This window comes from Sebastes fasciatus, chromosome 12, assembly GCF_043250625.1.
Source record: "Sebastes fasciatus isolate fSebFas1 chromosome 12, fSebFas1.pri, whole genome shotgun sequence".
Taxonomy (NCBI): domain Eukaryota; kingdom Metazoa; phylum Chordata; class Actinopteri; order Perciformes; family Sebastidae; genus Sebastes; species Sebastes fasciatus.
The window spans coordinates 27412076-27425071 of NC_133806.1; the positions used below are offsets into that span (position 1 = coordinate 27412076).

Sequence of the window (12996 nt, forward strand, 5' to 3'; positions counted from 1 at the left end):
TGACAAATGAATGAATTTGTCTCATTAGCTACAAAGGTCACTCTCCACCACTTCATTAACTACTCTAATAGCTGCCACTGGTAAAACATGTAATGTCGGATTAGTACAATGGTGATTCATGGCGTGCTTCTTTAAGCATGTTATCGACCTCTTCATATGGGCGCTACCAGAAATGGGCCTGCAAGGTGTGATGGATGATATTTGAACATTATTTTAAAGGGGACATTTTCAGGTTCATACTTGTATTTTGGGTTCCTACTAGAACATGTTTACATGCTTTAATGGTCAAAAAACACATTCTTTTTCTCATACTGTCTGTCTGAATATACCTGTATTCACCCTCTGTCTGAAACACTCTGTTTTAGTCAAGCTTTGTTTATACTCGCTTATGCTCAGCGCATTGTTCGTTGTAATATGCTCCAAAATGCCAGGAGGTGTACAAACAAAATATTCTGTGGATAAGCAAGAAGTCAATGAGTGTTAACGGAAAGGGATGTAGGCTGCCTGACAACAGCAGTAAACACTAAACACCGACGTACCTACCGCCAAACATTGAATTTGTGTACTGTAATTATTACTGTCGCTTACCTCCAAGTCTAAATTACTTTCTGTCTCTCGGTGCTTCCCCTCGGGTCGCCACTCTTTCTATGAGGCCTTTAGCTTTTACAAAACAATCTCTCATATTCTTTCACAGCCTGCAGCAAAATGCCTCTTCTTTCCCCAGTCAGTGTGTTGCCTATTTCATGTGACTGTCCCTGTGGTCTCTCAGTGAACAGTTGTAGAGATGTCTGTGCAGGTCAACCTGCTCGGCCAGTCTTCCCTCGAAGGCGTCGATGTTGAAATGAAAACACGCAGCTTGCGCAGTCGGCACGTAGTTAGAAAAAATTCGGAGGTGCACGACCAACCACCGCGACAACTTGCGGAGCCTTCACGCACCACGCGAAAGCCATGATGAAGTCATTTTCTGGTGCGCGCACCTCGCGCTGGCTTCACTACGGCGACCATAAACCAAGCTTAAGCCCCCCTCCTGAAAAAAAAGCCCTTGTCTGCTCTGATTGGCTTGTGAGAAAAACATGGTGCACCTTTGCAAAGGTAGTTCTCAAGCTGTGGGCGGTGTATTCTAATGAGACTGCATGAGACATAGGAAGGTGTGACAAATCTGATTGGCTTGTTGAATCACATGTTTTGTGATAGACAGCTACACTAACAACTGACTGGGTCGTCTTATTTCACGGGTTGGTAGACACTCCAGTTACCCAAATGTATGAGCACAAGCACTGAAAACGTGAGTTTTTCATGATATGTCCCCTTTAAGGTCTTATGTCTTTTTTCCCCCTATGCAGGTAATCTGCATAGGGGGAATTCAGAATTTGCATTAAATCCACAGGGGATGTACAACAAATTTTCATAAAGAAACTGACACTTTTTCTAATCTCAGTTCCAATAGGTTTGGTTTTAACTGGAAACGGCCAAAACAAGAAGATTTCTCGACCACCTGATGTGACAAATGAAACCTATGGTGTTATTTCCACAGAACATACTTCCTCAGTCTATGCTTCCTTTAAATACAATCTATGATCGCTAACTTTTATCTTGTTTCCTGCAGAACTCTCTATCAGTGTTATAGATGTGTAAGATATGAAGACAGGACGTTTGCAGTTAGATTGTTTAACCACTAGATCAAACACACATTTACCCCACTTTAATTAGTTTGGTTGACTTCTGCTAAAGTACAGTACATGAACAACTTTAACTGCGCTACCGTGCATATCATCTGTAGAGCTGAGTTAATACAAGAAGATACAGGTCAACCTTAAAATGTCCTACCTCATCTCACCAGCAGTATGTCACAGTTTCTTTGCGTGTGCATGCTTGTTGTGTGTGCGTTTTGCAGACACCGCAAAAGAAAAGCAAGGTAATTTATGCGGGGGAAGTTAGTGTTGGAGATAAATTCTGCTCTGAGAAAACTTGAGATTTTGCCTCTGTTATTATTAGCAACAGAATGTCCTCAATCTCTTTCTATTCCTCGCTCGTGGGTGGGCACACAGAGGCAAGGCAATCTACACAACACACTTCATCAAAAATAAACTGCTTTACCTTAAAATGCATGTGCAACCAGCCACCAAGACAAAGACATTAAAGAAGCTCAATGCACGGATATGAACCACATTCACGCGCCAAGTGGGTAATGTGTGCCCTAGTTACTGACATCTCTTTTAAAGATAAGATCAGAAAATTACTCATAGGTTCCTGACTGTGACTCAAAGTGTGAACCCATTTCCCGTCTCTGGTTTTTAACACCTACTACAAGTACATACGTCTTTATTCAATTATAAGAAAGGAACAAATTAATACAGTTTGTTTATAGGAGGATTATCAGAGGAGAGAGGAATGTGCAGCTGATGATTTAAATATACTGTGGGTAACATAAATACTCTTATCAACATGGGAGTGGGGAAATATGCTGCTTTATGCAAATATATGTATATATTTATTATTGGAAATACAAAACACAAAACAATGACAAATATTGTCCAGAAACCCTCACAGGTACTGCATTTAGCATAACAAATATGCTCAAATCATAACATGGCAAACTGCAGCCCAACAGGCAACAACATGTGTCAGGGTGTTAGTGTGCTGACTTGACTATGACTTGCCCGAAACTGTATGTGATTAGCATAAAGTGGGCATGTCTGTAAAGGGGAGACTCGTGGGTACCCATAGAACCCATTTTCATTCACATATCTGGAGGTCAGAGGTCAAGGGACCCCTTTGAAAATGGCCATGACAGTTTTTCCTCGCCAAAATTTAACGCAGGTTTGCCGACAAGCTAGTATGACATGGCATGACACTCTGAGTCTGCTACAACCTCCAAATGATTGATTGCATTAATGCGTTATTAACAGCCCTAATTATTTACATTGAAAAAAATTGCAGTCTAAATTTGAACACCTTATATTTACTGTATCACTTGTTCGCATATTTCTTTGAGAAAAAGAAACATTCCTAAAATTATTGTGTTCATAAATTACTAAGATAAATTAATAAAAAAGTCTTATTCAATTAGGAAAAGCCTTTATCTTGTTTTTGTTGATTTGTAACAAGGTAGGAACAATCCTGTCCCAACCATCCCAGGGACAGCAGACATGGACTCGTGTGCTATAACTACCAACAAAAATTCAGACTGATAAGCCTAACATCAACTGATAGGCCAGTCATCTGAAATAACAAAAACCTTTGGCAGAAAATACTTTGTTCCTGTGAGACCGTATCACTCAATGTAAAGTGCTGACTGAGAAAATAGGTTTTCAGGGCTTTCATAAGAAGGCCGGTGAACAGCACGGCCCGACAGACCAACTGAATAATTAGTCTTTCAATCAGGATATCAAGATCAACCGTGTCACAGGAAGCTGTGAGGTTAAGCGAAACTTAAAAGGAAGTTGGAGAATGAAACCCGAAACTGATCCGCACATGTGAAAAAACAATATCTACTCATTCTACTCACTGTTCTGAGGAAAGATTTTTTCGAAAGAGTACGTCATGAAAAGTTAGCAAAATAATAGATCATTCATTCATTATCTGTAACCGCTTTTCTCATTTTGGGTCACTGGAGCCAATCCCAGCTGACATTGGGCAAAGGTGGGGTATTCCCTCAGCCTATCACAGGGCTGACACATAGAGACAGACAACCATGCACGCTCACATTCACACCTACGGGACATTTAGAGTCAACAATTAATGAACCTAACCTGCATGTCTTTGGACTGTGGGAGGAAGCCAGAGAACCCGGAGAAAACCCACGCTAACACAGGGAAAACATGCAAACTCCACACAGAAGCCTAATCATTTACAACGATTCAGAAATAGGAACAGATAAAGAGACACAAATGTTTAGATCCTCTATTCTCAGTAAAACCTCAGAACAATGGCTAGTCGTGCACATTGTTCTCCGAACATTCTTCTCAAGAGGGCCGACTCTGCTCAGCACGGAGGTGAACCTCATTACAGCCTCCAAAAATGTATTTTTTGTTCAGACAGCCTCCCGTTTGCTTCAGCAGATACTTAATGAATTATCATCCTCCCCAAGCATCTCTTTTATCTCTGGACTCTCCTTCTCCTCTTTTCTTTTTTGAGAGTGTACAGGATTTAACAGGACCTCTCTCTTTTCTGTCTGCTTGTATCCAAGACGTATGACCTAATGGTCTCAGATTCCCCAAACTGCTGCAGGAATCCAGCTTTGTTTCATGGGCCAGTGAAGATGTTTCCTGGTAGGGTAGTAAAGTATCGTGGATCTGTTCTGCTCATTGTTCCACCAAGACACACGGCTTGTTTCACAGCATGCACAGAGATACAATAGAGTAGAATAAATTAGAATAGAAACTGTGATGGATTTAAACCTGCAGTAGGCAGAATGTTTTTGGCATCATTGGGAAAAAATTCAATAATAACCTTTCAACATATTGTAATCCAAGTGTTCTGAGAGAAAACTGGACTTCTGCACCTCCTCATGGCTCTGTTTTCAGGCTTTAAAAAATCTAGAGACTTTGGCCAATCACAGAGACTTTGGCCAATCACAGGTCATTTCAGAGAGAGAGAGAGCGTTCCTATTGGCTGTGCTCCAGCTGGTGGGCGGTGCTTGGCATTTCCTCAACTGTTCTCAACATGGCTGCCGGGTCACAAACTTTCTCATTTTACAGCTAAACAGTACACTACAAGATGTTTCTGAAAACATTTGAGGCGAGAAATAGGCATTACAGTAACAGAATATTGATTCATATTTGATCAGCGCTGCCTAGTTTGACCGTTTGTCCAGAGTTTGCGAGTGATTGACAGCTGCCTCCGTTGAATGAACTAGATTTTGTTAAGCCTGAAAACAGAGCCATGAGGAGGTGCAGACGTCTAGTTTTCTCTAAGAACACTTGAATTACAATATGCTGAAAGGTTATTATTGATTTTTTTGCCCAATGATGCCAAAAATATACTACCTCCTGCCACTTTAATGGCTTATAATTGTTCAATTAAGCATTAGTAAATTATTAACCATTAATAAAGCAGCTAGTTGCAAACCCTTTGAGGGTGACTTATCAGAAAGTGGAATATCAAACATGGTTGTTGAGCACTTGTAAGTTTCAACAAATGGCTTAAAGGTCCCATATTATAAAAAAGTGAGATTTTCAGTTTTTTTTATTATAAAGCAGGCTTAAGTCCTATATAAATACTGTGAAAGTATCAAAACACTCAATCCACAGGGAAATACACACAGTATTCTGAAACTCTGCATTTGAAACAAGACGTCATGATTTCTGCCCATTTGTGATGTCACGAATATACAATATTTAGACCCTTGACACAATTTTAAATGTAAACATTGTAAATGTGTCCCAGATTATTTCCTGGTTGCGGTGTATGTGAATGTCATCAGCTAACAGGAAGTACACATGGACCCAAGCTGTTGCCTAGCAACGCAATTCTGTTGCAATTCTGTTGCAATTCTGTCAAAGTGCGCTAAAATGGGGCGTTTCAGACAGAGGGTAAATACAGGCATATTCAGGCTGACAGTATGAAGAAAATAAAGTTGTTTTGAACATTACAGCATGTAAACATGTTCTAGTAGAAACACAAAATACAAGTATGAACCTGAAAATGAGCACGATATGGGACCTTTAATGTTGCTATCTACTCTATCTACTTTAGGAATCTCAGCTCATTACTTCTTCAATAAATAACTATCCTGGCCTCAATCAGGGCCTAAAGTTGGCATGGATCCGCTCCTGATAGACCTGTCATACCAGCTCTTCCCTCTGGCCAATATTTTTTCAGTGTTCATTCATTTATTTCATTGGCTCGTGTGACTCCAGCGACCCTGCGCTGTTCGCGTGCAATACGCTCATCCCGCTGTCTGTCACTCCAGAGATCGACTCCAGCAGGTCAGGCGGCTCTCTTCTCATTGGTCGCCGAGGCTGTCCGTCACATTCACTCTAACCTGTGATTGGCTGCGTCCCGGAGTTGTCTGTACCTGTCTCACTGTGATTGGCTGAGCGCTCTTCCTGCTTCCCGCCTCCTCTCCTCCTCCATCCAGCTCCAAGGAAGGAAGGAGGAAGCTGCTCGAGCCGCATGTGTGACTCTTCCAGAATGCTGCAGAACCGCGTTGCTATGTGACTCCTCGGGATTATTTATCTGGTTTCAGGTCGGTGGGCAGTAAGGTTAGAGAGTCTGCAGTCCCAGCCGGTGTTTGGGGGGTAGCGGGGCGCGTCGGGAAGGAGGTGTAAAGTGGTTTCAGCGAAGTGGAGCGTGGCAGCGAAAAGGAGAGAAAGGGGGGCTTCTTTTTCTGTTCCTGTGTGATACCAGATAGCTTCGCCTCGCTTCGCTTTACCACGACGGGACTGACGGTAGAATATGGCGGAGCATCACCCGGTTACCGACAACAAACACAAATCGTCGCTGAACTCCGGAGCGTCCTATTCTGGGAACGGGAGGAGCAGCACGGCGGTGGCGGAGAGAAGCGGCAGCACCGCCGGGGCAGCAGGAGGAGGAGGTCTGTCCGGCGGCCTGTCGCAGCCGGCCGGGTGGCAGTCCCTGCTGTCTTTCACCGTCCTCTTCCTGGCCTGGCTGGCCGGCTTCAGCTCCAGGCTCTTCGCTGTCATCCGCTTCGAGAGCATCATCCACGAGTTTGACCCCTGGTGAGTCTGCACACACACACACACACACACACACACACACACACACACAGACCATACCCATTTTAAATGACTGTTATTTAGAGGAACTTTAAGATATGTTGTTCTCATATGTTGTTTCTTATTTTTTGGGGCTTTTATTGCTATAATCCTATGTATTTATATGGTTCTTATTGTAACCTGGCCTCCAACTGCCACCATGCCTTTAATATGTTTCCTTTGACTTAACTAATTATTGGTTGTCTGTTGTATGTATGGATGTATAGACTGCGAATGCTACAAATGAATTTCCCCCTCGGGGTTGAATAAATTTGTCTGTACTGAACTGAACTGAACACAAACACACACACACACACACACACACACACACACACACACACACACACACACACCGAGCTTGTTTGAGCTGTTTGTCAAGAAAATGCTTGTGTTGCATTGTGGGGAAGTTTCTTTGAAAACCTGTCTTTGCTTTGTGGTTTCACCAAGAACTTCAATACGGGGACAAATTGGACCAAATGTTAGGTTGACTTATTGTGCAGCTTCCTCTGCGTTATTCTGTAACTTTCCTGCAAAAAACACCTAATTTGGGAGCACCTTTTCAGTGCCAAGTGCCGCCTGCGTATCTATTGTTGTTCATTATAAAGTGCAATGCTGTAACAGCCAGTGGAGGAGGAGGAAGAGGAGGAGGAGGGAGGGGGTCACAGCAGAGTAAAAGAGGACAATGGTGACAGCTTCATCTGACGCGGGTTGAACCCGGAAAGAAGCAGCCGCGAGGTGCTTGGCTCAGGGTCCTCCTGACACAGATTCCTCTGTGATAATGTGCTGCTCACTCTGCAAGACAATATTCAGTATTCAATATTCAGTAGGGCTGGGACGATACAGCCTATATCTCCTGATTCCATACTATCATGATAAGTTGGGGCCGATTCGATATGTATTGCGATTCGATGTTACAATTTATTGTCATTTTTGTTAACTTTTTTTTTAACTCTAGACCATGGGAAAGAGTTGAATCATACACTTCGAGGGACTTTTACTTTGGAAAATCTTTAAATTGATACAGTTAAAAATGTTTGATTTTCATCATGTATGTAGTCAGAGATGTCCTGAAGTCAAATATATCAGTTATTATTTTCAGGCATTATTATTACATCTTAAGACATTTCCCTCACAAATTAGTGGTATTTTCTTTTTAATTTATAAGGGACATGTAATGATTTATACTTCTGATGAATATAATCCAATCGGTCTTATTTCCATATTTGTATTTTGTATGTACAGTTCCCTTTGTTAACACCTTACTTTGAAAACTGGACATAGTCACACTTTCTCTAACTTCTCCAAGGTCAGTATGTGGGTGCTCTACAGTTGTAGCGTGGGCCCATTTGACCGCACGTTACCGCAATACGATAACGTTTCCTGTCCGTGACAGAGTTAGCATGCAGCTTTAGACATGATGTCTAGCTCTGCTTTTCCTGGCAATGTGGGAACCCAAAGTGTTTCCATACTTTACATTATGTGTAGTGTTTACCACTTTGGATTTAACATGTGAGTGTGCAGGTCGTATCCATGCACACCCTTCGCCGTTTTCTGTTTCCTCGTTTCGGCCTGATGTGGTTTGTTTTGGTCACGTATTTTAGTTGTTTTTAGTCAGACTACAACAATACTTACTTCTACCTCTGCATAGACTCAAATGAAGCAAATATATCAATTCTGTCATGAAATCGAGATACATAGGTGAAACGATTTTTTTTCCCACCCCTACAATACATACTGCGTTACTCAGTAGTATGCAGTATGAACCGGTTAAAGCAAAACATTTTGCAGTATGCTAGACCAGGCTTTAACCTTTAAACCAGCTCTTAAAGCACTGGACCAAAAACCGAACTCGTACCACTATTGCAATATTATCGAACAATACAACTTTGATTTATTTTTTTTGTTTACTTTATAAGATACTGCAGGTTTAGCTCCACCACCCCTTAAACTATTTATTCTAACAGCTCCCCTCAATGAGGGGAGACAGTAAATATAAAGCATTGATCCACAACATTTACTCAAACTGCTTTTTCAGTTAAAAACAACTCCCTACAGATATTAGAGTGATGTTAAAAAGGGTCGTGTCGTCTCAGCAGGTATCTCTCTGCCCCGTCAGAGGCTGCTCTCGATCTCACAGGTTCCCATTAATTTTATAATGCACATTTGTGTTGTGATATTAAACAAACTATTCGTCAAAAAGGAAATAAAAGCCTCTTGTCTACAGACCGGTCTCTAGAGAGCTCCAGCCGGCTCATAGCGGTCTGTGACCGGCTGGCGAGGTAGCGACCCCGTCAGGCGCTAGCTAGCTGTCACGGCAGTTTGTAAAGCTTCTAAATTCTGAAAACGTTGGAGCAAATGTTCGATTCGCCATCTAATTTTGTAAACCTGTCAATGTTCAAAATCTACACAGTTGATCATTCCAGCGCTTTGCATTGTGGGATACAGCAGGCGAGGTAGACTAGTCCGATGCATACTGGACATTTTTTTCAAAGCTGTATGACATCCGGGTATTTTTGGCATACTGTAGATTTTGCTTTTGTTTGCATACTGCCAAATCAGTACCTACTACTAGTATAGTATGAGGTTTGGGATACAGCCAAGCTGTCTGGAGGCCTAGACCAACAGTCAAGATTTTGTCGTTCTTCACGTTTGTACTCAAAGCTTACGTTGGATATAGTGAAGCACCTCAGTTTAAACAAGCCAGACCTTTTCCCTAACCAGAGCTGATGCTCTTCATTGCACCGGCCATCACATTGTTTGTGTTTGATTTCAAAACCCTCTCTAGCGTGACATCTGACAGATATTGTCTAATCTTTTTTTATTTGTACTCCAAGGGACTGTTGCCTGGACCCAGCCTGCATTGCATCACTGAAAAGCATTTAATGATTATTCTGAGACCAGCAGTGTGGATTAAACTGCCAGCTTCATGTCTGTCTGCTGAATAAAAGAGGAGGCTTGAAAGCGTTGGCTGGGGAGAATCCTGCAGTTTTCCTGTGTGTCACTGTCTGAACGCCTAACATGTCATGGCAAGGAGTGAAATTTATTCATGCACTACTTCATTGTTCTATCATTCTTCCTTTGCGATCAGACGGGCGACATTATGTGAAGTAGATATTTGGACTGCTGAGGAGACGTGTGTGTGCTTGTTTCCCCTGCAGGAAATCTGATGATGCAATATGCTTAAAGGTCATATTTGTTGTGCATTTAACACCTTGATTGTACCACAAAGTTCTGCAAATACATTTCTTATTGATTTTCACATCAAAGGTAGTAAATCAGTTTTCAAATAGTGATTACAGTATTTTACGTTGCCTCGCCTCACACATCGAAGGGGAACCCCCTGTGTGTTTGTGCCTTCATGAAGGGGAAGCTTGTCTTTGCTTCACTATTATATACGTACAATAGGGCTGCACGACTATGGCCGAAATGATAATCACGATTATTTTGATCAATATTGAGATCACGATTAATATCATGGTTATTCATTGATTTTAGGGACAAAATATTTTTATTACATTTTCACATTTAAAAAAAAAAGACCGTTGTTCTCCTTTTACTATGTTATTGTCATCTATAGTGGTTATTAGCATAAAAACATACATTCAGATGTGTAGGAAATAAATTATTGTATTGTTATTTAAATATTTGCTTTGATTAAAACAAATCTTGGTGTTAGTACTTCTAATTATATGTTAAACAGATCATAATTCCCTCCCTGTGAAAACATCTCCTTCAAACAACTGGATTTATTCAAGTTTCAAACCAAAAGTTTCACCAAAAACTTTATTTTACAAGATTACATTTGAACGCATCATGATAGGTTAGACCATAGATTTACCATCGCCGAATATTGATTTTTACTGAGTAGAGCTTGAACGCACCATAATGTGCTCCGTGCTGACGGCAGACGTGCCAGTCACTGATTACTCTGAGCAGCATCATGGGAATAAAATTACAGTATAATAAGGGTCTGATTAAGTTATTTGTTCCAAATGTTTCAAGGTTGTTCTTCCACGCCTTATTTTGGACTTTCCGTTGTGACAAATTGCAGCTTTATGTCTTCTTCACTCACACTGAAGAACTTTCACACCGACGACATGTTGTATTGGTGACGTTACTGACTGTGCCGCTGTGTGCCGACGTAAAACCATCATGTGGCGGCTGCACGTGTGTGTGTGTGACCGGCAAAAAACTTGAATATATGAATATGAGACTGCTGAAAACCGACTTGCTGTAGACTGACGTTACATCTCTAGCTGTTAGTTTAGGAAGCGCTTGATTTATGCAGCAGAGTTTTCTATAAGCGGAGCATTTTAAATGTCAATATCGCAGTCGATCACGTTCATTTAATTGTGGGAAGCCCAAATCGTGATCGCGATCAATATTCGGTTAATTGTGCAGCCCTAACGTACAACAGGCTGGAGTTTGAACCTGCTGTTTTTCTGTCAAACAGACATTTTTAAACGCATGGAAGGAGTCTCATTTTTCAGAGGTCAGACTTGAGACACTTCAAGGTTGTCAAGCATCCAGGAGGATAAAAGCAGAGCAGTTTACAGCCTTTTCTGATCGCTGTTTGATGACAGTTCCCTCATATACACTCCGACCTCACTTGCAAGGTTGCTGTCGTTCTGTAGCTTATCTTTTAAAGGAGGATCGCAGCAGAGCTCACAGTTGTATCACCCCTGTTTGTTCTCTTTCTAGCCCCCTGTCTCTCTCTCCCCCTGACACACTCTCTGATGTGTCCTTTTGATGTGGCTAGTTAATAGTCCTTTTCCTTCTGAAGTGATAGATTTAGCTATTAGATCTGACAGCAAAGCGGATCGGGACTGGTGTCAGGCAGCCGGCCCGTAATGCTTTTGAGTTTGGGCCGTGCGAATCATGAACCAAACAGCATCAGAAAGAAAGAAAAAAAAAAGACGGCTTCATTAGTACTTATGTCTCTGTCTGATGCACTAAAGGTTGCTTTGCTAGTGAGCTGGACCTCCCTCACAGCGAGGTCTGGCAGGGAGACGCCATCTGATCCACCTGTCATCTTGTGCTCAGAGCTCCAGCTCTATGAATAATGGTTTGTAGGGAAATTTAAATGCAATTAGTGTCACTTGGCAGCCAGTATGTTGATGAAGAATGACATGGTTGATATTAATGCAGACGTGAAACCATTACGCCATTCGGATGGAGGTGATCCAATTAAAGCTAAACCACTCATCAGCGTTGTCATCATATCATGCTGCACAGCTCAAGTCAGTAACCGAGGTGGGGTCTGACAATACATGTAATTGTTTTGAACCGTTCGGTAGAGGACAAAGTTTTACCCGGAAAGTTTTGGCAACGCGCCAGTTGTTTTCTATCAGCGGCAGCAGTACTGTAACATGCTAGGTGGTTTAGCCCGGTTCGCTGGGTTAATCAAGCTCAATGGACAACGTTTTGTGTCAAACTGTATGCCAATACTGTTTAACTGCAGTCCGGTATATCTGTGGATCAAACAATTAAATCACGACGGCATCACCTGATTCTATCGATTAGCGAAGCGAAACAAAAACCGACTGGACGGCGACATTTAGACCGTGCCAAAGTAACTAATGATAGCGTTTATCTCTAGACCTGGTATTAACATGCATCCTGAGGGATCGGATCACAAGTGGACAGCTTTAAGTACGTCTGTTCACACCTGGCATTAGAATGCGTCTCCACGTGCGTCTCCAGTGACCACTTGTGATCAAATCTTATGATGAAGCATTACAGAATCAGAAATACAAAACTGGGTTACAATTACATTACAGATATATCTGTAATATATTTTTGTTATTTATTTATCTTTTATTGACAATATGTCAGTATTTGAGTGCCCTTAACTGTAACAGTAGGAATTATTACAAATGAGCAACTGTAGAATGTTATAAGTTATTTTTTTGCATTTTTCTTTGTTTTCCTTATGTACATACCGAACCGTGAATTTTGTGTACCGTTACGCCCCTAATATCACCTGTAACTAATTAACGTGAATGCCGTGGGTAATGTACCAAAAGACCAAAAGCTGTCTTCTGGTTAACGTGCTTTCTGTAAGCTGGTGTTTGTGCTCTGCCGAAGATCATTTGTGAGTAAAACAATTGTTTGATATATGTATGAATATGGTGTGCAAAAGTAAATGGGCCACAGCTGTTATTATTATGTGTCAGATACATATTTCATCAGCGGTTCATATCTCCCGCTGCTCTTCTGATTTCCAGGTTGAAGCTGCAGGGTGTGAACATTAAGGAGCCTCTCAAACCTGTAGTGT

At 41.6% G+C, this 12996-nt stretch overlaps 2 protein-coding genes and 1 long non-coding RNA gene across 3 annotated transcripts in view; 2 read left to right on the forward strand and 1 right to left on the reverse strand.

The window, feature by feature from the left end:
- The window catches only part of tgfbr2b (transforming growth factor beta receptor 2b), a 233139-nt gene that overhangs the window by 79243 nt on the left and 140900 nt on the right, over window positions 1-12996 (forward strand). The gene's annotated exons all lie outside the window — the stretch shown is intronic.
- Window positions 6067-12996, forward strand: part of LOC141779609 (dolichyl-diphosphooligosaccharide--protein glycosyltransferase subunit STT3B) — a 68329-nt gene continuing 61399 nt past the window's right edge. The window contains exon 1 of the mRNA XM_074654503.1: window positions 6067-6683. Within this exon, the coding sequence (XP_074510604.1) occupies window positions 6400-6683 (284 nt within the window). The 5' untranslated portion in view covers window positions 6067-6399. The remainder of the gene's footprint in view (window positions 6684-12996) is intronic.
- Window positions 6739-11634, reverse strand: LOC141779617 (uncharacterized). The gene is made up of 2 exons (XR_012596366.1): window positions 7047-11634; window positions 6739-7010 (listed from the first exon to the last, which is right to left on the reverse strand). It is a non-coding gene; the product is annotated as an uncharacterized LOC141779617 (long non-coding RNA).